Source organism: Coturnix japonica, chromosome 10 (genome assembly GCF_054131305.1).
Source record: "Coturnix japonica strain WE chromosome 10, WE-NBRP24, whole genome shotgun sequence".
In the NCBI taxonomy this organism is placed as follows: Eukaryota; Metazoa; Chordata; class Aves; order Galliformes; family Phasianidae; genus Coturnix; species Coturnix japonica.
The window spans coordinates 25,871,206-25,895,734 of NC_140672.1; the positions used below are offsets into that span (position 1 = coordinate 25,871,206).

The following is a 24,529-nucleotide window of genomic DNA, read 5'->3' on the forward strand; positions in this document are numbered from 1 at the left end:
TAATTAAGAAGAAAAAGAAAAAAAAATACAATTTCCAAAAAGCATAAAGGTCAAATATTTAGATGAGGTAAATAAGCGATCTGCCTGTATGAGCTGCAGCCAGAAACAAGAGACTATTTCTGTGTGTGCTTTCCCCAGCTGGGCACATTCAGTTCTTGGACTCAGGTTTCTACAGGCAAATATTCTCCTCTCCCAGGGAGTTCAGAATTCATTGTCCATAAAGATCATGGATCCTCATGCCATATTGCAATCATGAATAACGAATACAAAGGATTTCTACATGCAGGATCTGATGTGTGGATAAGGGCAGCATTTATCCATCCTGCTCACACCCTGGCCTCTCTGCACCCAGCTCAGCCTGAGTGGCACAGGCTGTGGAAATGAAAGCTGGAGATCTCTGAGTTCTACATTGTTGTGGATTAATGTTTTTGGAAGCTTTGAAAACTGACTGAAGTTTAAATTATTTTAAGACACTGGTAATATAAATAATCTGGGTTCCTAGCTTTTGGTCCTTGCTTACCCATGACAGGCCAGGTTTCTTTCCTGATTATATAAACTCTTTCTCTGACCGCATTCAAGTAAAGAAGGTTGATTTTTCCTATGAATGTTTGGAACAAACCTCTCTTCTTACAGAAATGTATATACTAGAACTCTTCCCAAAGCTAATAGCTCCTCATGGCACTGAATAGCTGAGTACCATACCAAGTCATACAAATGTTTTCACAGCTCCTCGTTTGCTTCAGCTCAGCAACCCACAAAATCTAGGAAATGATGGTTGGAAGGGCCCTCTGATCCCACCTGCTGCTCCATACTGTTGCCAGCACTAGGCTATGGTTTTAGTTCCATAAATAAGATGGGCCGCTTTGTCCTGTGCTATACCCATAAAGTTATTTCTTAACCAAAGGCAGCTGTGCTGCTCAAGCATGATTTGCCCTTCATAAACCCATGCTGATTTTTTCAGATTCTCACCTTGTTCCTTCAAACCCATGGGTCTGAAATTCACCTTTGGGTGGATTCTCTTGGACCCATACATTCAAATACATCTGACTTCTCTGACAAGCCCCTGAACGCCCATTCCTCCACTTTTGGCTGCCCTTTTCCTTCCCATGATGGTTTTGACAAGAACTTCATGTACGTTTTCTTTGGTTTCACAACAAATGCATCAACAATAAACCTCTGCTGAAACACCGTATTTTCAAAACACAAGCTGAAACAAATCAATGTCTCCTCACATAAATACTGCCAAGTCTGAGCCCCACTGCCACCATTTTACATCTTCCAGTCTTCCCGTGGTGCAAAAATGTTTAATTGTGGTTTGGGGTTTTATCTCTCTCCAGCCTTCAACTGTACTTATGGGATGCATGTTAGATGTATTTACATTGAAAACTTAGATAGGAGATCTCAGAGCTTAGTTATGCCCTGTCACAGTTCTGTATATTCTAGATAGCTTGCATAGGTTTCAAGAGATTGCAGATTATTTTTATCCCCTTTTGTCCTCAGTAGTTAGCAAAAAATTTGGGTACTTGCAAGTTTTCCTCTTGTGTAAGGGGAAAACTTACACAAAAAACTTACACACTTTTCCAAAAAAAAGCGGAGTCAATGAGCAGATCCTGTCTGTTCACAAAGGACACTGAATGTCCCTTGTTCTCTTCCATGGCATTAAATATGAGAAGAGATTGCTGTGCAGAATTGCCCACACTGTGGCTCTTCTGATCAACACTCAGATCCAAATCCTCCCTCTAGTTTTTCTGACAAAACTATATTCGCAGTATATTTTGCAATGCTATCACTTTCCAATTTCATGGTCTTTCTACAAATATAGTTTATAAACCAGTCCGTAGCTTTTCCATGTATTCCACATGCGCTTGTTTCATATGCAGAAATATTTTGGGGTTTTGGCTGGTGGCTGCTATCATTTGAGCTATGTGGTTTCAAAAATGTCTTCTTACAACTATCCTAGTAAAGGAGTGGCACTTCTGCTTAGTCCATAATGTTACATGACTGGAATTCATTATATGGTTTTCTCCGCTTTGCTTTAGCTTGTGAAAGAATGCATTTGCAACACAGTGCCCCAGGCAGTTCATCAGCACCAGGGCTCAATCCCAGCATGACGGACATTACAGAGTCATGGAATATTCAGAGATTATATTCAGGTTACCGACACTGTGTGTATATCCTTATCCATCCTAGTGATGGTTCTCCTGGCTCCATGATTAAGATAAAAACTGCTTCCAGGGAAAAGAAGGAAAGGAAAAGGAATGGAAGATGCCTTTCGTGGTTAATTAATGCAAGCCTTGAACACTAAAATGGGGTGAGTAACATGTCTTTTGAAGTTTGGCTACGTGGAGGGAGAAAAATCTCACATGTAGGTTTGACCTGGTTCAAAGCTTTAACTGACAAAAGGCCTAAAAAGACATGAAATTAAATTCCTGCTCTAGATAAAAGTAGTCATTTATGTTTAATGTAAGATGTCATAGGTACAAAACTAGGCACAGGAAGATTCCCTCTCTCTTTCCAGTCCTCCAGGACATGTGCAGAAACCAAAGTCCTCACTGTATGGTAGAAAAGAGAAGAGTGAAAATGCAATTAAGCTGCTCTTTTTTCAGAATAGATTTGACTTGAATTACTCCTGTTTCCAACAAATAGCTCTGCACTGTCAACAGGGTGATCTATGACCATCCTTTCTGTGGACCCTACAAAAGGACAACAGGTTTCCAAAGAGTGAGGAGGAAGGTATGGCTCTAAACCAATGTTTCACCCAGATTGGCTGTTTTTGAGTAAGGTCCAAAAATGTCAAAAGGAAGGTAACCCACAAGAACACAGCATCTTAATGAGCAAGTCTGTAACATTTTGGCAGAGAAAACTATCATCTGCTACTAGTAGTGCAAAGATTCAAAGCTCTGCATGACCCGCAGAGCCAAAGAAAGCAAGCATAGGTTACATTAAAGACTTTAAACTGAATGTAAAAGAATAACACTTCAAATCAGACATATTCCAGTGGGCTGCCTTCCTGAAGTAAATCCAGCAGCTCTTTGGACATCAGTGGGTTACTCCTTGTTGAACTGGAAGAAAAGTTTTGCCTGATGCTCTTAACAGTTGTAGCAGAACACAAACATCTGGGTCCAATTCCCCACTGATAGGAGCCCTTCGTTACCACAACTGTAAAATACCTATTTCACAAGAAAGTTAGAAAGCCAGCATGAAGTGCCTTTTTGTGCTGACAAATGCCATTACAATGAAGTATCACCTAAACTCAAGTCTCGCCAATTCCCTTTGTTTCCAATTTTCACACACACCAAAGACTTAAGCAAAACAAGTCAGTAATGTGACAATGGAAGATAAATGTATAATTCATGAACACCAGAGGAAGAGAGTTAGAAAGCAATTGCAAGTACAACGAATAGGTCCGTTCCAGAATGGGAATAATTAGCCCTTTAATTAAACTTATCTTGCTCCTAGACAAGAGCAATGCTCAGCAACACCTGGCCTGGAATGTTCCCGTCTCTGCAGGAAGCAGATGGAGCACACAGACATGATCCACCTCCCTCCTACCAGGGACACGGTTGCCTGTGCCAGCAATTAAGGTCTGGGCAATGTCTGAATTATTGTGAACTCTGCCAGATATTTCCTAGTCCGATTTGTTCTCGGTAGGTAAAGCAGGACTTTTCTTGCTGCTGACAGTCCCCTCTTCCTTACCTTCCTCTCTGCCATTCTGAGACATGCTCCCCTTTTCATCCTTGGAAATGCAGAAATGAACTCAGATTTTGCAGCGACTTGCATGCAAGTATTTCTCAAAGACCTCAGCGGGGCTTTGCTGGAACAAACTCATCCAGGTGGCAGCAAGTGCAGTCCTGAAGGTGTTAACCTCCAAGATAACTGCTTCTTGGACCCTTTGGTACACTGATGGGGAAATCAATGAGATGTCAGGCCTTGGGGGATCCTTTTCACATCCCTCCTGAAATCATTACAATTAATGACAGAAATGGGGCAGCTAAAAGCCCATCTGATTCTGTGACCTTCCTCCAACCAGCAGCCAGCCTGGGAAAAACAAAAAGTAGGAGCAAGTCAAGCAGCCTTAGCAAGATACGTAACAACATATTCAGTATCTAGTGATAACATTATTCCCATGTATCAGGATACCGGAACCCAGGCAAACTTCCATCTCCCATTACTGCATGGCAAACAGCTCCTTAATGTAACCATATGTCATATGAAAAAGTATCATCTTTTGTTTATATTAAATTTGCAACCTGATAAATCATTATGATGTCTTTCATTTTCTCTTGTGTGAAACGCAATGATCAGGTTCTCCCTACGTGTTTCCTCCTGGCAGCTCAGGCTTTTATTCACTTCTATCACAGCAGAGATTCCTTTTCCAAGCTGAAGAATCCAAAGTTCGCATCTCCATAGAGTGTGACTAATTATTTTGTATTTTTACATCACCTTTGTTCCCCTTTGCTCTACCTTTCCGATTCCCAACATGTATTTGAGATAAGAGGACAAAAACATCACTGTCTATTCAAACTGTATACACACCAAAGGGTAAAACCAATGCATGTTTCACTCCCTAAAACATTCAACTCGGAAAGGCTTCCTGGTTGGTTTGCAGCGAAAATGTGCATGAATTTTCCACCCAACAGATTCAGTTTTAATGAGTAATGTTTTTTATCTGAGCATTTAAGAACCAAATAAAAGATTCATCCAGCGCTCTTAGTGTAATTATTTTGCCTATCCTGCATATCTACATTAAGATTAAATGGCACAAGGAAAGCAGTTTCTGCCATAGCACCATCAGCACAAAGGGGACTGTTAAAAGTCCTGAAAAGCCAAAAGTTACTGCCTTTAAAATCTGGATTGCAAAACCAATGAGAAGAAAAAAAGTTCTGTAAGGATAAGGATAGAAACACTGGGAAATGTAAGGCTCACACTGAGGCATTAGAGTTGGTTGAATAATAATAAAACTAGACTCATTAATATGTTCACAAATAAGCATGCCAGATTTCTGGGGTGACATTAATCATGGCTCGCAATTATTCACTTGAAAAATCAGCATGAGAAAATGAAACATGATGTTTCATCCATTTTAGTACGCTTTCATTCTGTGAAAATTCACACCAGAATTTAGTGACTATTATTCTCTTGTTAGGAAAGGTTCTCTCATCCTATGCAGTAACATTGATTTGGAGTCTATTAGAACTAAACGAAAGAGAAAAACAGTGTTCTTAGGTGAGCTCATCCAATTCCAAGAAGGAAAAAAAAGGCATTTTATTAATAAATTAGAATATTTACCACTAGGCAGAACGAAGCAACTGAGTTTCTAACTGATTCTTCACAGGAAGCATTTTATTTGGAGCACTACTTATTTTTCAAGCGTAAGACAATCATTGACCATAAACAAGAGCATAATGGCTAATAAAGTGATCTATAAGTCAGCTGTATCCATTTGTTGGAATATTCTGCTTTGTTTCATCCCCTGTTTAAAAGGAGGAGGAGACAGATAAAGTAAAAGTAGAGAAAGGCTCTACACACAAACCAGGCAGCTGGAGGGAGGTGGCTGATTGCTTTACTGAACTATATTCACCATTTTGTTACTGGGATGGAGATATTTGCAGTTCAGTTAACATCTGTGCATCAGCAGCTGCTAATATTGCACCCCAAAGCCCACAGTCCCCAATACTTTCAACTCTCCAACACAAACATCTGCAAACACAGTGTAGTTGAGGTCAGAAGATGTCAAAACCTACATCTTTCTTCCAAGTATTTCTGGCAACATTCTTGAACCATGATCCCTGTCAATGTATGACCAGCGTTCCTTAGGGCACAAAAGGAGAGGCAGCTCCATACTCCAGAAGTATTACATCCAAAATGCCAGTTGTGCTTCTGGATAGCCAGGAGACGAAAGCTGATTCTGATCACCAAGCAATAAGGAGACCATGGGGTGGAGGTAAGCAGACAGTCCTATCTGAGAAAAGGACACAGCCTCTCAAAAGCATCTGTTGGATCATGGATCCATTCGCAGCTCAGACCTTGCTTCTAACCCCTATCCCCTTGCCACATCTCCCTTCCTTTGGCTGCAAAAGCCTGCAGCAGAACCCAGCAGCCCAAGGAGACACTCTGCTCATAGCATACGCAGTCTGAGCACAATTAGAAACACAAATTGACCATTATGTCCTTTATTAATCTACTCTAATTTTTATGGTGTGAAAACACCCAATTCCACTGCTTTGGCTACTGGCCCCGAACATAACAAGTTACATGGGGCTTGTCTCATCAAAATATCATCATGTCTAAATAGAGGATCTATCTGAACCACAGTGAAAATGAGTAATGATCACAATTATGGGCCGTATAACAGTCCAATAAAATCTAATTAAAATGATCCACATCCCATCTGCCAACAGCACATAAGCAACACCATCCATTGGGGGGGGCAAAGGGGGAAGTAAATAACACTGTCTTCTTTTTTAAAATACCAAATATTTCAAGATGAAAAAGCTACGTGTATTTTATCACCAGCACCAAACTGTGCTGCCGAAGAACTTCTGTGATGACTTAGAGCAATTCCTTGCCCTAAAATTATGAGATATTTTGGGGGTTGCTCCATGAGAGAGCATCCCACGAAGAAGTTCCCTCAAAACAAACTTCTCAGCAAGTCTGTGCAGTTTGAGTCCCTAGGCATATTTTCAATTGAATTTAAGCACTGAAAATCCAGGCTTTTAGTAGATCTTAACAACATAAGTACATCTGTACCAGAAATGACTTTGGGGCATCATTCCACTGGTTGTTCTATTCTCAGGACAGCAGGCAAATAAAAATAGCATCATGTCTTACTTTCCATCTCCAAATTTGGAACCCTCCTGGGCTTTCTACAGCCGGTAATAAAAACAGTTCAAGTAACTTTCCACCTCCCTTTCTCAGGCATCTGTTCTCTGCTTTCAGTCTGTGAAGCTAATACTATGCTTTCTGATTACACAAACTATGAGGTTACCAATAAGAAAAGTTGTCAGTGGGCAAAACTGTATCACCTTACCCAAGAGCAGAAAACATTTAGACTGACAACATGTTCCACTTATCTTCCTATATGTTTAAGGGAACCCAAGAACCAAAACAGAAAAAAACTGAAGTTTAGGGGGAAAAAAAGGGTGATGAAGTCAGATTTAGGATGGAAGCTAGAATACATTTTCTCACTCGGAGGTGCTATGAAGTGCAGTACAAAGCCATGACTGGAGAGAAGCCAGGATGAGAGTAAAGAGGGAGCAAGCTGGAGACCAGGAAGTGTAGGTGCTTCAATGCACTTGAGATGTCTTTAGGAATGGTGAAGATTACCCTCAAAGCAACACTCAGAGTTTGAATACTTTTCCATATATTAAAGAGAAGTGAAACTGGAGACAGCCCACCCCAAACTGCAGGCAGCAAAGCTCATACTAGGTTTCAATACGTTTGTCTGACTGTAGCTTGAGCTTTGTTACAAGGAACCAACCAGTTTTGGATCCAGATGCTGTCTAGAACCCACCTCGCGGCAAACCTACGTAATAACAGCAAATGTGCACTGCTTTAGCTGAGCTATTTACCAATGCCAAAAGTTAGGATCACTCTTTTAATACTTACTTTAATTGCATTTGTGTTCTGTAACCGATAGCTTGATGAAAGGATGAAAACTCCTCCTTTTCTCCATAGCACAGCTGTTCTTTATGGTTGGCTTTGGCCTTGCAGAGTAGATGGTTGCTGGTGATTTGATCCGCATCCTTGACCAGCATTCATCCAAGCATGGATAACAGTCTGCAGCATTGGTTCCTTGATGTTAAACCATTCTGAGCAGTTCTTTCTGCATTTACAAAAACAGATGCAAAGAAATAGATGTAATTCAGTCTAGAAGCTGTGGGACCCATTCCTTAGTTCAGTGGGAACTCAGCTTTCACTCCAGCTCTGGTGTTTTCATTCAAAAGAAATGTTCCTTGTTTGCATGATATCATCCTAAATGTATCTTGCAACCTCATCCTGTTATCACTGACTTGAGAACCACAGCCTTGGCGAGCTCCTTGAGTGCTTGTCCCAGGAGCACACATGCTGCTGCCCATCCTCTGTTCTTCCTTCACATCAACTACAACTGCACTCTGTGTGCTAAGTCCAAAAATATTGCTTTTATACTTGAAGTTAAGAATGCAATCTCGTGAAATTTTATTCAACAATCAATTTGTATATAAAATCCTATGAATGTCTCTATGTCAAGATACCAAAGCCATCAGCGAAAATGAATTTTCTTCTACCTGAATACCCCGAAGATAGAGTCTGTTTTGGCATGATCTACTATTATTCACCATCCATCTGCAAAATGTTTCTGTCACAGCTGCTCTACTACTGCAGACTTTCAGCACCTTACTGCTTATTTACATAATTTTGGGCCAAGCTGAAGTAGTGCAATTCTCTTTTAAAGGATGCTGAAGCCTTCACAGCTTTGCTTTTACTGTGCTTGCTCAAACCTCTATAACCCCTAATTGACAAAGAAGTTCAGGAATGCAGAGACACAACAGTGGTCTCCAGCATAAGTGTTTTGATAAAATGAAAGAGGAAAAGTACATATTATACACATTACCTCTGGGAAACAGTAATCACAAAAGTTATTAAACATTCTGCCAAAGGCTCTGCAGACTCCTTTTCTCTTTTGGTTTTGTTAGCAATAAAGGCAGCTTGCTAATATTTGTCACTTTCAAATTCATAACTTACTACTCAAAAGGCAGCAAAGATACATTATATTTTCATAAAAGACTATGAAGTTGTCCAATTTTCCAGAGCTGCAGGAGGACTGAAACACTGTGCGGTGGCACAGGTCCTTTCATGCATTATGAATAGGGTGATTTTACAATTCAAAACAACAGTTCTCACCTTTCCCACTGCCTGGCACAGCTGGGCAGTGCTTTAGGAGACACTGCATCTTTCAGGATCAAGAAATGCACACCCCTTATAAAGGCAAAGGGATTGATAAGAGACTGAAGGAGGCACTCAAAATACAATTACTGTGTTTGGGGATGGGATTTGGTGCTTTTGTCCACAAATCTCCTCGAGTAGGAATAATAGTACTTCAATGGTCTGAAAAACTGTGCTGGAAATTACTGGGATCCAAGTTTTCATTGCTTCCTCTGAGTCGGTAACCTACAGCAGAGGCAGGTGAATTTTAGAACCTCTCTTGGTGTATATTGATGGCATTGATGTAGAGGATTTGGCTACCCTAATTCCCATGGCCACGGCATATTATCTTCAAGTTGCTCCATTAGTTACCATACTTTACAGATTAATATAATATCTTTGGATCTCCTCGTTACAACAGGCTTTAATTGGCTTCTGGTGAGGACATTCCTTTTGGCTTGATCTCATGGAGCCTCTGCTGTAAAACTGGGAGTTGCATTCACAATACAGCTCTTTCTGAAGCTAGAACCCAGAACTCACCAGGCACCCCATTGCCATAAAATTCTTATCAACTTAATATCCTTCAGACCTACACACATCATATGCTTAAAACAAACTGAAAAGGGTTGCTGGTTTGCCTACTGCCTGCAGTCAAGCCTCAGTCTTTTCCAGTTCTTGAAGCAAAATCTCACATCTGCACACTCACTGAAGCCAGCTTTGCCTGACACATCAGAGAAAAATTCCATTTTTTCCAAGCTCCATATAGACACAGAGCACATTTTCTTACTGTACTGTTAGCTCGGATTGGCTTGAGAAAGGTTTATTTAAATTCTTTTGGGTAAATTGGAGCCCATAGACACCGAGTTTGCTATCCGTATACATTCCAAGAGACACACCAGCCCTCATCGCATCCTGCAAGAAAAGCTCCCATGTGAAAATTAAAGACAGGTTCTGAAAGCTCCCTCTTCCTGAAGCACTGATTTTGCTACACAGTTAATTCTGCAAGATTTGAAACTCTACTCTCTGCTTTAACGTCCTCCTTTTCCTACAGCCTTGAAAATGTCCACTGACAACCATTCATGATACACTTTTCCACTACAGATTAAATCCTTTCCCCCGTTTTCTTCCCTCCCATTTTGAGAGAGCTTATTTCCAAACCTGTATTTCGTACACTAAAAAAAAACCCTGAAATAATTCCAGATCTTAAGTCTGCTCAATAGAAATATTTATTGATGAAAAAGTTCACTGTAAATGGGTCCACCTATGGAGAACAACAGCAAGCAAATAGCAAACATATAAAATGGGCCATATGACATACATGCATAATGGGGGGGAAGAAGGAGCTGTATTTGCAAAACAAACATCTGCATTTCCTATAGCACATGTAGGTCCCCATGTTGCCACAGAGAGGGCAGTGAATTATGCATCCTTCTATGGTCAGAACTATGGGGGTCTACAATCATATGAAAAGGACTGGAAAGACCAAGCGGGTAAGGGAGAAGGAAGGTTTATTACATCAAATGAGATTCAATACTAACACAGCTCACTGCTATAGATCCTGAATCCAATATCCTACATGAGGCAGATAATGATATAGTCAGTGGGAGGTCCTTCTAAGAAAGGGAAATCTGCAGTTATATTTTTATACAAATTTTTTTTTATCCCTTTCTATCTTGAGCCTTTGCAGAAGAAATGGGACATTTGTCTCATCTCTGCTTTTATCACACACACAAGAGACCAAAGTAGTCTTTGTACTAGATAGCTACTACTATTTAAAGCACACTGTAACAGCATCATGGGGCTGAGATGTAGCTGGATGGAGGGCACCCTGCACATGGCATGGCAGCATTTTGTTGAGCTTCAGGAGGGCAGCCTACCCACAGCATGGCAGTTTTGAGTTGAGCTGCAGCTGGAAAGCACCCTGAATATGGCATGGCAACACTGAGTTGAGCTGCAGAAGGGAGGGCACACTGCACATGGTATGGCAGCATTAGACTGACCTGCAGCTTGATGGAAGGCACCCTGCACATGGCATAAAAGCCTTGGTTTGAGCTGCATCTGGATGAAGTTCATGATGTCCATGGCATGGCAACAGTAGGTTGAGCAGCATCTGGAGGGCACCCTGCACATGACATGGCAGCTTTGGGTTGAGCTGCATGTTGATGGACGGCAACCTGCACATGGCATGACAGCACTGGGTTGAGGTGCAGAAGGCAGGCACCCTGCACACGGCATGGCAGCATTATGATGAGCTGCAGCTGGATGGAGGGTACCCTGCACATGGCATGGCAGCATTGGGTTGAGCTGCAATGGGTGGGCACCCTGCCCATGGCATGGCAGTATTAGGCTGAGTTGCCACTCGAAGGATGGCACCCTACCAATGGCATGGCAGCATTGGATTGAGCTGCATGTGCATGACATCCTGCACTAGTTATGGCAGCATTGGGTTGACCTGCATCTGGAGGGCACCCTGAACATGGCATGGCAGCATTGGGTTGAGCTGCATGTTGATGGAGGTTACCATGCACATGGCATGGCAGCATTGGGTTGAGCTGCAGCTGGAAGGCACAGTGCCCATCGCATGGCAGCATTGGGTTGAGCTGCATCTGGATGGAGGGCACCCTGCACATGGCATAGCAGCATTGGACTGAGCTGCACCTGGAGGGCACCCTGCCCATCACATGGCAGCATTGGGTTGAGCTTGAGCTGCATCGATGGCACCCTGAACATGGCACGGCAGCTTTAGGAAGAACTGCTGGATGGAGGGCAACTTGCACATGGCATAATAGCCTTGGTTTGAGCTGCATCTGGATGCAGTTCACAATGACCATGGAATGGAAACAGTAGGTTGAGCAGCATCTGGAGAGCACCCTGCACATGGCACGGCAGCATTGGGTTGAGGTGCAGAGGTAGGGCACCCTGCACATGGCATGGCATCATTGGGCAGAGCTGCAACTGGAAGGCACCCTGCAAATGGCATAGCAGTATTAGGCTGAGCAGCAGCTACATGGAGTTCACCCTGCACATGGCATAGTAGCATTGGGTTGAGCTCCAAAGGGAGGTCACCCTGCATATGGCATGGCAGCATTGGGTTGAGCTGCATGTTGATGGAGGGAATCCTACACAAGAAATGGCAGCACTGGGTTGAGCTGCAACTGGAGGGCACAGTGCACATGGCATGGCAGCCTTAGGCTGAGCTGAAGCTGGATGGAGGGCACCCCGCACATGGCATGGCAGCATTGGGATGAGATGCACCTGGGTGTGGCACCCTGCATATGGCAAAGCAGCATTGGGTGGAGCTGCAGCTGGAGGGCACCCTGCACATGGCATGACAGCATTGGGTCGAGCATCAGCTGGATCTATGGCACCCTGAACATGGCATGGCAGCTTTATGAAGAACTGCTGGATGGAGGGCATCCTGCACATGGAATGGCATCACTGGTAAGAGCTGCACCTGGAGGGCACACTGCACATGGCATGGCAGCATTGGGTTGGGCTGAACCTGAATTGAGGGCTACCTGCCCATTGCATGGCAGCATTGGGTTGAGCTGCAGCTGGAGTGCACCCTACGCATGGCATGGCAGCATTGGTTTGATCTGCATCTCGATGGAGGGCACCCTAGACATGGCATTCCATCATTGGGTTGAGCTGTAGCTGGATGGAGGGCACTCGGCACATGGCATGGCAACATTGGTTAGAACTGCATCTGGATTGAGGGCTCCCTGCCCACGGCATGGCAGCATTGGATTGAGCTGCAGTTGGATGGAGGGTGCCCTGCACATGGCATGGCAGAATTTGTCTGAGCTGGAAAGGGAGGGCACCCTGCACATGGCATGGCAGCATTTGATTGAGCTGCATCTGGAGGACACCCTGCACATGGCCTGGTAGCATTGGGTTGAGCTGTAGAAGGAGGGAGGGCACCCTGAACATGGCATGGAAGCATTGGGTTGAGCTGCAGATGAATGGAGGTCACCCAGCACAAGGCATGGCAGCATTGGGTTGAGCTACAATGGGAGGGCACCCTTCACATGGCATAGCAGCATTGGGTTGAGCATCAGCTGGTTTGAGGGCACACTTCACATGGCATGGCAGCATTGGGTAGAGCTGCAGCTGGATGGAGGCCACTTGGCACAAGTCATTGCAGCATTGGGTTGAGCTGCAGCTGAATTGAGGGCTCCCTGCCCATGGCATGGCAGCATTTGATTGAGCTGCATCTGGAGGACACCCTGCACATGGCCTGGTAGCATTGGGTTGAGCTGTAGAAGGAGGGAGGGTACCCTGAATGTGGCTTGGAAGCATTGGATTGAGCTGCAGCTGGATGGAAGGCACCCTGCACATGGCATGGCAGCATTGGGTTGTTCTGCCACTGGAGGGCTCCCTGCACATGGCATGGGAGCGTTTGGTTGAGCTGCAGCTGGATGGAGGGCACCCTGCACATGCCATGGCAGTATTGGGTTAATCTGCAGAGGTAGGGCACCCTGCACATGCTATGGCAGCATTGGATTGAGCTTCAAAGGGAGGGCACCCTGCTCTAGTCACGGCAGCATTGTGTTGACCTGTATCTGGAGGGCACCCTTCGCTTGGCATGGCAGCATTGGACTGACCTGCAGCTTGATGGAAGGCACCCTGCACATGGCATAAAAGCCCTGGTTTGAGCTGCATCTGGGTGGAGTTTATAATGTCCATGGCATGGCAACAGTAGGTTGAGCAACATCCGGAGGGCACCCTGCACATGGCATAGCAGCATTGGATTGAGCTGCAGCTTGATAGCACCATACACATGGCACGGCAGCATTGGGTTGAGCTGCAAAGGGTGGGTACCCTGCACACAGCATGGTAGCATTACGCCGAGCTGCAGCTGGATGGAGGGCACCCTGCGCATGGCATGGCAGCATTGGATTGAGCTGCATGTGCATGGCACCCTGCACTATTTATGGCAGCATTGTGTTGACCTGAATCTGGAGGGCACCCTGAACATGGCATGGCAGCATTGGGTTGAGCTGCATCTGGATGACACCCTGAACAAGGCAAGACAGCATTGGGTTGACCTGCATCTGGAGGGCACCCTGAACATGGCATGGCAGCATTGGGTTGAGCTGCATATTGATGGAGGTTACCATGCACATGGCATGGCAGCATTGGGTTGAGCTGCAGCTGGAAGGCACAGTGCCCATCGCATGGCAGCATTGGGTTGAGCTGCATCTGGATGGAGGGCACCCTGCACATGGCATAGCAGCATTGGACTGAGCTGCAGCTGGAAGGAGGTCACCATGCCAATGGCATGGCAGCATTGGTATGAGCTGCAGCTGGAGTGCACCCTACACATGGCATGGCAGCATTGGGTTGACCTTTATCTGGAGGGTACCCTTCACATGACATGGCACATTTTTGTTGAGCTGCAGCTGCAATGCACCTTGCACATGGCATGGCAGCATTGAGTTGAGCTGCATCTGGAGTGTGCCCTACGCATGGTTTGACAGCATTGGACTGAGATGCAGATGGATGGAGGGCATCCTGCACAAGTCATGGCAGCACTGGGTTCAGCTGCATCTGGGTGGTACATTGAATATGGTATGGCAGCATTTGTCTGAGCTGCAGACCGAAGTCACCTTGCACAAGTTATGGCTGCATTCGGTCTAGATGCAGCTGAATGGGGGGCACCCTGCACATGGCATGGCAGCATTGGCTGGGCTGTAGAGGGTGGGAACGTGGCAAATGGCAAGGCAGCATTGGGTTGATCTGCAGAATGAGGGCACCCTGCACTAGTCATGGCAGCACTGGGCTGAGCTGCAGCTGGATGGAAGGCACCCTGCACATGGCATGGCAGCATTGTGCTGAGCTGCAGCTGGATGGGTCACATCACTCCCATATATAAGAAGGGGAGCAGGGAGGACCCAAGGAACTACAGGCTGGTGAGTCTCACCTCTGTGCCTGGGAAGATCATGAAACAGATCCTGCTGGACAACATGCTCAATCACATAAAGAATGAGCATGTGATCCGAGACAGCCAGCACGGCTTCACCAGGGGAAGGTCATACTTACCTAATATTGTGGCCTTCTATGAAAGAGTGACAATGTTGGTGGACGAAGGGAAGGCAACCGATGTCATTTACCTGGACCTGAGCAAGGCCTTTGACATGGTCTCCCACCACATCCTCATCTCCAAATTGGAGGGAAGTGGATGTGATGGGTGGACAACTCGATGGATAAGCAATTGGTTGAAAGGCCGCAGACAGAGGGTGGTGGTCAATGGCTCTATGTCCAGGTGGAGGCCCTAACTAGCGGTGTCCCTCACGGGTCTGTCTTGGGACTGGTGCTCCTTAACATCTATATTAATGACATCGATGAGGGAATGGAGTGCACCCTCAGCAAGTTTGCTGACAACACCAATCTGAGTGGTGCGGTTGATACGGTGGAAGGAAGGGATGCCATTCAGAGGGACCTCGACAGGCTGGAAAGCTGGGCTCAGGTGAACCTAATGAGGTTCAACACGGCAAAGTGCAAGGTTTTGCACTTGGGCCGGAAGAACCCCAGGCACCTGTACAGGCTGGGAGGAGTTGTCCTTGAGAGCAGCTCGGCAGAGAAAGACCTGGGGGTCCTGATAGATGAGAAACTTAACATGAGCCAGCAGTGCACTCTGGCAGCCTGGAAAGCAAATGGGATCCTGAGCTCCATCAGGAGAGGGGTGGTCAGCAGGGATAGGGAGGTGATCGTCCCTCTCTACTCTGCTCTTGTGAGGCCCCATCTGGAGTACTGTGTCCAGGTGTGGAGCCCTCAGTACAAAAAAGACATGGAGATTTTGGAAAGGGTCCAGAGGAGGGCCACGAAGATGATCAGGGGGCTGGAGCACCTCCCCTATGAGGACAGGCTGAGGGAGTTGGGTTTGTTCAGCCTAGAGAAGAGAAGGTTGCGGGGTGACCTCATTGCAGCCTTTCAATACCTGAAGGGTAATTGTTTAGTTTGTGGAAGATTGTGGAATTTTAGTTTGTGGAAACTGAAAAATTGTACTGTTTGATATGTGGGTTTTGAAGGGAATGGGACAAACTGCTTTGATGGTATAAGAAAGTGTAATTGCTATTGGTATACAGAAGTATAACTGAGGGTGTGTCAAAGTGTAACTGAAGGTACAAATAGTGAAATCGTGTGCAAAGGAAAAAGAGTTAAAGAGAAAGTGAGTTTATGTGTGCTGGTATGAGAGCAACCCCCTGTATTGTTTCCCCCCCCTTGCAATAACTCTTGGAGTGAGAGAGAGCCGGGTACGGAGACTGTTGCTGTAAGCAGAAAAGGGGGGAGGTGGGGAGGAGGGGGCAATGGAAGTGAGAATAGCCTTCATGTGCAGAGATGTAGGAAACCTGAAATCCCAGTGTTAGCACTGGACACCTGGAGAGAAGGAGGTGAAACTAAAATAGGATGTTAGTAGTTTTTGTAATGATAGTTTGGAAAGCGAGAAAGTTTGGGACAGACACAGGCTGGAGGAGTAAGGACTGGCAAGGTATAACAGGGATGTCAGGACTGAAAAGAGGTGAACGATATGAAAACAAAACAAAACTGATTGACAAACAGATAGTAAGGGAATTGGTGATAATAACAGCTGTTACTGTTGTGGTGCCAGAATAGGGCCGTAGGACCCAGAGATCCCCTCAGGGAGAGATGGGGGGAGTGGGGGCTTGAAGTGCCCAGGGAGGGCTCCGCCCCACTGAAAGGAAAGCAGTGTGCAAACTGCAACGGGAAATTGCATCTAGGGAAGCAGGATAAAGATATTTATTTTCTGGTGGATATGGGTGCTTCTTACTACTCATAGATGGTTTTGTAACAGTAATAGAAGCTACTGCCCAACAAGAAAAGGTTTACGTTTTTTTTGGATTAATTAAATATAAACTAAGTAGGAATACAGAAATTCTTGTACCTGCCAGGTTGCTCTGGCAAGAAATTTAATAAAACTGGAGCTAAGGGTCCAACAATATTGACTGTTTAAAAACTGTAAGTCTGACATTAGCACAAATGGGGAAAAACAATGTTGTACCCCAGGAGTCACAGCAATATCAAACATGATGCACTTAGGGGTGTGGGCATCAGGGCCAAACATGAAGCCCTGAATAGAAGTTAAAAGCAAGAGATTGCCCAGTCAGGGTAAAGTGGTACCCTATAAGGATACATAACTGTAGAAGGATAGAAGACTTTCTGGAGTTTGGACTCCAATTTTGCAAAAATTTTTGATAGCAAGTGCTGTAGTTTGGTACAACACTTGAAGGCAAGTAATAGAATTGTTGAATGCATACACTCAGTGGTGGCAAATCCATGCACTTTATTAACCCAGTTAAGGAATGAATAGGTGGAGTTTACCTTCTGGATTTGAAGGATGTTTCTTCTGCCTGCTTTCTGTATCACGGCTTTACAAGTCGGTGTGCAAGTTTGGAGGAGCTATCCCCCTTGCACCCGGCGCTGCGCAATGCTGGAATGAACATACCTGCTTTACAACCCATCTCTGGATTATAGAGTTTGATTCCGCAAGTCAGCTAAACATTTGTGGTTGGTTTTTCTTTTCCCTAAACAAAGCAACCTGTTTTCTGCACTTGCTGTGCCTTACGAAAATGCACAGAAATTAGGCAAGCCTGAGACTCACCAAACACCACATGTGACATTTTGTAAAAGGTCAGTTTTGCAGCAGAGAACCACATATAATTATACCAAGTGTGCAACTGCTTTTCCCATGCAGCAGCAGGCATCAATGAGGCTGTTCTCATAATAAAAATACCATTTGAAAAGTAGTGTAATTAAGTGTATATCATGATGTACGCAGTAGCAACGAGAGCTCTATTAACAGCTTCTGGAACAAGTAGATCACTCCCATCCCCTGCAATGACTTTGCCTCCAATATCGCATGGCTGATAAATTGCAGTCTTCTGGATATGAAATATTTGCAAGTAATTTGCAAACTGCAGCTGATCAGAACCGTCTTCCATATTGTCACCAACCACTTCAGGCAGCATTGTTCCATTTTGACATCTGGCTATGAGGCATTCATGCACGGCATTCACATACATAGGTCAATAAATAGGAGGGAGGGTGATTTCAAGTACTTATGCTTCCATCAGTTTCTTCTGTGTACCTGTGCAGTAGCTGCCCATCTCACCTGGTAGGTACGAATGCTGTTTTCTACTCCAGGTCAATAAAAGCCTCCATGTTGACATCCACATGCAGATTTGTCCAGCTAACACCATGGAGAAAAGCTTCTAAAAGTCAGTTCAAGTTTTTAATGAGATTGCTGAGCATAAAACCACATGATTCCCATGATTTTTCACAGATTGTTTTCTGCAAACCTGGATCTCACAAGCCTACAAGCAAGGAGAAAGCTTATTGGCACAGCAACAAATAGTACGATTGTGGGTTTTTTTAAATACAATCAGTATATTGTTCTATCACCAGCTGCTTTTAAGGAAATTCACTCCCATCAAACTCTCAAATATTCACCCAAGTCGGCTTTCATCCATGTTTTTACCTCCTGAGCAATTGAATCTATAGGAACTATTGGACTTGGAGACAACACGAGGACATACTGCCAGCTGAGAACCTTTCAGCTAATTCATCCAACAGCATCTAACGGTTCGAAGCTCACTGAGGGGGAGAACAGTATTTGGGATATTAGAATTCCCCCCAAATGTATTGGGTTTATTTTTCTAAGTTTATTAATTTAAAGCTGAATTTGCACAAGTGAAGGAAAGCACCTTTCTTCCACACTGAGGAATTGGCACCATCTTCTCTCCAAAGAAAATTCTTTAAAAATGCCCAAAAAGTAAGTATACATAAATATTAATGTGTATTCATGCTCTGCTCTCTGCCAGAGTTCTGCTAAGTACACCAGTCATGTGAAAAAAGCAAGCCAGGCCATCCTGAACAAGTACAGTTATTACTGCACAATGGGTAAATAGCAATCAGTCCTAGAGATACTGTTCCTATACAGGGGAGGCAAGACAAAAATAAATAAACCCTTAACCACAATAAAATCCAAACCCAGTTTAAGAAAGCTTGTATTTATTTCAGCCTCAATGGCGTCAGTTTGAAACTGTCAGAGAGACACGGTACACCTATATACAAATTTAAGAACACAACGGAGTAACTGTTACTGTTTATTAACAACCAGTTTTAATAATACGATAAAAGTATGTCCTCAGAAAGGGGAACAAACATGCTTCTTCAAGGTTTTTTAGCTGTTCTGGATCTCAGCCGTCGCTTGATGATCAGATGATCACTTTCCTTCTTTTGTTCCTCAGATTCCTGAAGAAAACATTTCAAAAGTTACTCATCTTTTCGCACAAGACTGACAAGCTCTTCTTGACCCACGCAAACATATTTCTTCCCCTAAATGGATTTCAGAATGGCATTTGCTTATTATATTTTATTCAGAAAACTATGGGATACCGAGATCATTTTAATGCAGCTTAATCACAAGGAACAAATATGGAGAATGTACAAAATCCTGTTTATCTTAAAAAAGCACACACATCTGAGGAAAGCCTGAAGGCAGCTTTCATTTTGAAATACTTGTTTTCAAAAGAGTATTATAATACTTGTTTTGTGAAACATGAAGCGTTCAGAAAACATTTTTAGCCTCAATCCCTGTAGCTATGACTTGCCCAGAATTTCAGTTCTCGGTTCAGTTCCATGTTCTCAGAACTACAGTGAGAGAAGAAATTGTCTCATCTTCTTCATCCTCTAACAAAAAAAAATAACATTTTGGTTTCTGCCCCTATCATTCGTCAAATCATCAAAAAATTCAGAGGGATATGACAGTATGGGCAAATGATCACTATGCTGAACAGAAAAAGGACTCTAATATAATTAAAAGATGCAGTTCCAACCGAGCAAGAATGTTCTTAGCACAATAGCTGCCGACAGAGTCATGAAACTGGCACATCAGATCCTTTGCAAGTTGGCTTAGACAGGAGATCATAGTTTAAGCATACCTAAAAAGCTGTCTAAGTTGTGCTCTAGAAAAGTGTGTAGTAGAATAATCCCACTCCAACACACTGAAATTATCTATGATTCCAAATTAGAAGACATCTCTGTGATTGCTACATCACCTACTTAGTAAACTGTAAGCCAGCCAAACACAGAGATCTTTGAGGACAAACTAAAACAGAACAGCAGGAAGACCAACAAGAATGACTTGGTAGAATAAAGAAATACCTCAGTACTTTCAACCTCCTCCTGCAAATAGATGAAACCTCCAGTCTGTTTGGACTCTTTAGTAGTTTATTTTAAGCCAAGACTACAGTATAATCGCTTACCAAAGAAGCAGGTATATCTAGAGGGCCAGAAACGACAGTGGAATGCAGCTTCCTTTTGCATCGTTTTGGCTTGGTCTCTCCTTCTTCGAGCCTTTCAGGTTCGTTTGATTTAGGAGAACTTACTGCTGACATCAGCTTCTTGGCTAGAAGAAATTTGTTTTGATACGTAAACCAATCAACTTACTGGTTTTGTGAGTCTTTAAATCAATGAATGCAAAAAAAGCTTTGTAACAAACTTGGTTTATAAATGACACGTAAAATTTAAGTGAAAATACTCAGAAATTGTATTTTGTTCATCGAGGTTCTTTATTGCTTCTATAGCTGAAACAGTTTATAGGTTCAGGTACGGCAGCTTAAAGCACGCATTAAAATGGAGTATGAAAGACAATCATGGCTCAGAAGTCGCTGGAAGTCAGAAACTTCAGCAGGAGTTAAACAACAGGCCTAACTTTCGTGCTGACAGAAGCACAAGACAGAACCAACTTTCTCTGTATACTTGTAGGTTTTCACAAATGTAATAATGAATCTCTGAAGAGACGAATAAATGCATTTACTTCATAAATCAAAGGACAACTTAACATGGCAGACAAGTTCTCTAAGAACACATACATTAATAGCCTACAGCAGAAACAAGCCATTCTACAGTGTCTAGAAAACATGGAATAAAACTTATTCTACACCAACCTTTAGAGTGTATAATAGAAGGAGAGCTTTGAATAAAATCTCCAACTTTTTGCAGTGTTTCATCCTTCTTTTTAGTCAGTCTTGAAGCATGTACTTGCTTTCTCAGGAAGTAGTCTTTTCCGGATTTCTGTTCAACAGAGATGTGAACATGTGAAACAAGAGCATTGTTTAAACTTCATTTTAGTTCAACGTTATTTTAAGTTGACATTTTGAGCTTTACTACTGACACCTCTGTTCATTATGCTGATGATACCACAACGGCAAGTAATGTAGACAGTTTTATACCCTTTAGGGAGTTGTCAAAATCTCAGCTATTTCAAGGCATACGTTTCTTAAAGTTTCTTAATAAGGCAGTAGTTTCTTTAAAAGTAGCTCCCAAGCTGTGGAGTTGTTTCTTACATAAGCTGTTCTAATTACATAAAATAAACAAACATACAAAACAGAAGACAACAGATGGGAAAAATCTACTACTCATACTCTGACTATGCCAAGGATACTGCTATCACATGTGAACATCTGTTTTTAATAACTGCCATGCATATTAATGATATGAACCTTAGTTTAATACAAGGGCTTCACTTACAAAAGCACACGATAATACACTAAAGCTTCTCTTCCCAACTATTCAGTGTGCAATATCCTTCCCTCCAAATCGTTACACAGTACAGCCATTACACGCTCTGGGGACAGACTGACTTGCCCTTTCGTTAGCTTATGGAATTTAATAGGAAGAGCTCATAAGCATGTAAGATTCCCATTCAGGTATACACATAAGGATAAGACACTGCTTCTTTCGTGTGACCACACAATTACAGGAAGTCCCAAGCTAGCTTCAAAACTAGAACAAAAACCAACCATTTTCTCGTCACTTGCAGAGGGTGAATTAAAAGCCATGACAGATTTTGTATTTTTCGTGTTCTCACTTTTCACAAAATCCTGGGAAAATAAGACAAGTTTCAGCCATGATTCTTTTGGAAAGAACAATTGATGTCACAAAAGTGAACACTTTAAACACTTTTGCTAATAGTAGGGAAGTATCTGCTAGTGGTAACTATTCAATCAAATAATAAATAAGCATTCAATTATAAAAACAGGACATTAAGATATCAGTATTAGACATCTCATGATGTCTAAAAAGCTGATTTATGTCTACAGGTTTCAAAGAAAATACACAATGGAGTTAAGAGAAATTCCCTTCTCTTAAACCATTATCACTGAGCTTGGCTATTAGTTTTGTTCATTAAAGCAGTTCATTGATTAAATTCTTCAACTACTTTACTGAGGTAGAAATAGCATTTTTATAATGCTTAAATGAGAATGGTAAAAAGGCATCAGATATTTTGTTTTCTGTTGGGTCTAGGTCATACCTCATCCATGTCAATACTTCTTTTCTTTTTTGCCTTAGGCATTTTCACTCCTAAAGGTATCATGCTGTCGTGCTGCTTTATCTCCGTCTTATCAGGTTGCAGAGGTGTCAGTGGGATTTCCAGCTCCGGTTTTGGGAACCGACTAGTTTTGCCATTTTCTGTGGACACTCCAGAAGAGTTGAGGACAGTTCCCAAATGATCCTGATAGCACAGAAGAATTTTAAGTGCAAGTGTTAAGGTAGCCGTGAGATTAAAAAGCTATAAAGCATCTGGAAAAGGATATGTAAGCATTCGATTTTCCTGCTGTAAGAACACTTGTAACAGAAGGAGTCTATTTCAGTTACAGCAGAGTTTTACCCTTCTTTCCTAGAACTTGTTACATTTAAAATTATTTCCAATCTATGATCACAAAAAAAGTTCTCCATGTTAAACTGAGCCTGATACTTTACAAGTCATTTTTTCTCAAGGGCACAGACAACTACACTTTTTTTTAATAGAGAATGGTGGTAGAACTGACACGATTTTCTTCATCTCAACTCTGCTGCGTCAGAACTGGGCAGGAACAGGAGCATTTGATTCAAGTGTTCGATTAACTTCCAGCTTAATCTTAGGGAATTTGCCCTTCCTCTTCTACACTAGAGATGTTATTTACATAAGTAAGGTCCAGCTGGCAAGGTGCAAGCCCAGTGCAAGTCATTAAAGAACTCCATTGCTATCTTTTCCCTGGAGAGAATACAGACATTCAAGCAATGACACCGTACTTAAGCTGAAGGCTATCATGTACCTGCTCATGGTCAAATGGCAGCAAATGCACAGCTAAGTGACAGGGAAATGTCAGTATGCATTTCCCCAGCAGCACTTCCTGTCCACAATCCACCCAATCCTGTTTTTCTCAACAGGAACAACAAAGTCAGAACTGAGATCACCTGGACTCCTCCTTCTCTATGGCAGGAATTCAGCTAGCATATCAAAAATGAGTTCAGATGCTGGTTGAACACATGGAAGACAGGCTGCTGGGGACATCAGAAAACGGTAGATGGCGGCTTCTACTGCTGCTAGTAACTAGCAAACTCCAGTGTCCCAAACACAGACTAGCAGCTTTTACTACTTACACTGTTCCGACCCCCTGAGGGGAGTCTTCTTCCTCTCAAAAAGTTACCAAAGATTGTAGAAAGACAAAAAGTAGTCAGAGCCACTTTATCAGGCTCTGCTAAGAATCTGAATGGAGTTATCACCACCCACTGTATTTCCAAGAATTAAGTTGGTTAATAAATACTTTGTTTTTAAAATATATGTAACTGCTATTTTATGAAAGTTAGCAATTAAAAACTTATATAGGAATGATTAACATCATCTGCTAACAAAACAATATCCAGAAATCCTGCAGAGGAAGAAAATAAGTTCAATTTGCTGTGCCCGTTTCAGTGGCTCCATGAATTTTTTCCAAGTAACTTATCTAATCATGAGCCACTTCATAAGCATTAACATGAGGAGAGTTTTCAACAGCAACTGACAAAAATTCATCACACAATTGTTTCAACAGCTTTTATTCCTATCAAAGGCTATAAAAACAGGTGATCTGATCACCTTGAAAGGGATAAATAAATTAAAACTTGGGAATTGTTTAGAGAACATGAGATCTTTTCCTACTCATTCCTTATCAAAAGCAATACAATCACAACATTTTCAGATCTGAAGTTTCATACTAACCTCAGATTCATTTAATGAAGTGAGGCTCCTAGTACATGGACGTGACAAATAATTGCCTTCAGCTTTGCATCTTAATGGAATACTTTCTCCAGTTTTAGTTTTGCTTTGTTGTTTCCTAGGCTGTAAATATTTAAAAGGAGTAAAGATTAGGCTATGCATTAGACCTCCAAAATATCTCGAGTTTTCTAAAGTTACAGTGTAAAACCTCAAGCTCAGACGCCACATGAACACGTAAGCTGAAACACAGCACAAGTGTGGGAAGGTAGTAACATCTATTCATTGTGTGATCTTCAGATACACCCTACTGGGTCTGACTAACAGTCTCAGGCAGTATTCTGCCTCCAAAAGAGAGAAAGCGAGACATTATTTAGGGACAAAATCTGTAACGCTGGTCGTTTTGTCATCCATTCCCCCCCATACTCTGCACGCTCACAGCTGCTATGTTAGAACACCAAAGGCTAAACCTCTGCCTAATCTTCAGCATCCACATACGAATACATGGAAAACTGCATGGAAATTCCATAATGTACACAGAGAGATGGTGTTCTAGTAAATAAAATATTTTTGAGAAGATGA

The 24,529-nt window shown here is 42.9% G+C and overlaps 2 protein-coding genes across 2 annotated transcripts in view; both read right to left on the reverse strand.

The window, feature by feature from the left end:
- LOC146759524 (myosin-binding protein C, fast-type-like) overlaps window positions 1–24,529 on the reverse strand; it is a 214,021-nt gene that overhangs the window by 141,491 nt on the left and 48,001 nt on the right. The window lies entirely within an intron of this gene.
- On the reverse strand, window positions 19,025–21,793 carry LOC146759527 (kinesin-like protein KIF20B). The gene is made up of 4 exons (XM_085510305.1): window positions 21,732–21,793; window positions 20,877–21,003; window positions 20,193–20,335; window positions 19,025–19,179 (listed from the first exon to the last, which is right to left on the reverse strand). The coding sequence occupies exons 1-4, from the start codon at window positions 21,768–21,770 to the stop codon at window positions 19,099–19,101; spliced, it is 390 nt and encodes a 129-aa protein (XP_085366431.1). The 5' UTR covers window positions 21,771–21,793; the 3' UTR covers window positions 19,025–19,098.

Coding starts and splice junctions, on each gene's coding strand:
- LOC146759527 (XM_085510305.1), bottom strand. CDS start 21,770: ATGGCTTTTAATTCACCCTCTGCAAGTGACGAGAAAATG. Junction 21,004..21,731: donor CTGCAAGTGACGAGAAAATG/GTTGGTTTTTGT, acceptor TCTGTTGAACAG/AAATCCGGAAAAGACTACTT. Junction 19,180..20,192: donor TAGATATACCTGCTTCTTTG/GTAAGCGATTAT, acceptor TGTTTTCTTCAG/GAATCTGAGGAACAAAAGAA.